The sequence below is a fragment of the Penaeus monodon genome, chromosome 34 (genome assembly GCF_015228065.2).
Source record: "Penaeus monodon isolate SGIC_2016 chromosome 34, NSTDA_Pmon_1, whole genome shotgun sequence".
NCBI lineage: Eukaryota > Metazoa > Arthropoda > Malacostraca > Decapoda > Penaeidae > Penaeus > Penaeus monodon.
Genome location: NC_051419.1, coordinates 23,927,281 through 23,927,490, shown reverse-complemented (window position 1 = coordinate 23,927,490; position 210 = coordinate 23,927,281). Strand labels below are relative to the sequence as shown.

Below are 210 nucleotides of genomic sequence, written 5' to 3'. Positions count from 1 at the left end.
GATAGGATTCGACGCCAGGATCTTTTTCTCAATCTGTGTCTCTGAATCTGACCCACTGATGGTGGCGAAGTACCTCATGGCATATTTGGCGGACACGGTTTTCCCAGCACCTGACTCTCCTGAGACGATAATACTCTGGTCTTTGTTCTCTCTGGAAAAAATAACTTTTATTATACCTCAGAGGAACATAACATACAAACACACCTGGGT

At 44.3% G+C, this 210-nt stretch overlaps 1 protein-coding gene across 1 annotated transcript in view; it reads right to left on the bottom strand.

Moving 5' to 3' along the window:
* Nucleotides 1-210, bottom strand: part of LOC119594652 (unconventional myosin-Va-like) — a gene marked incomplete in the record, with an annotated part of 122,411 nt that overhangs the window by 19,476 nt on the left and 102,725 nt on the right. Inside the window, 1 exon segment of the mRNA XM_037943701.1 lies at nucleotides 1-151. Within this exon segment, the coding sequence (XP_037799629.1) occupies nucleotides 1-151 (151 nt within the window).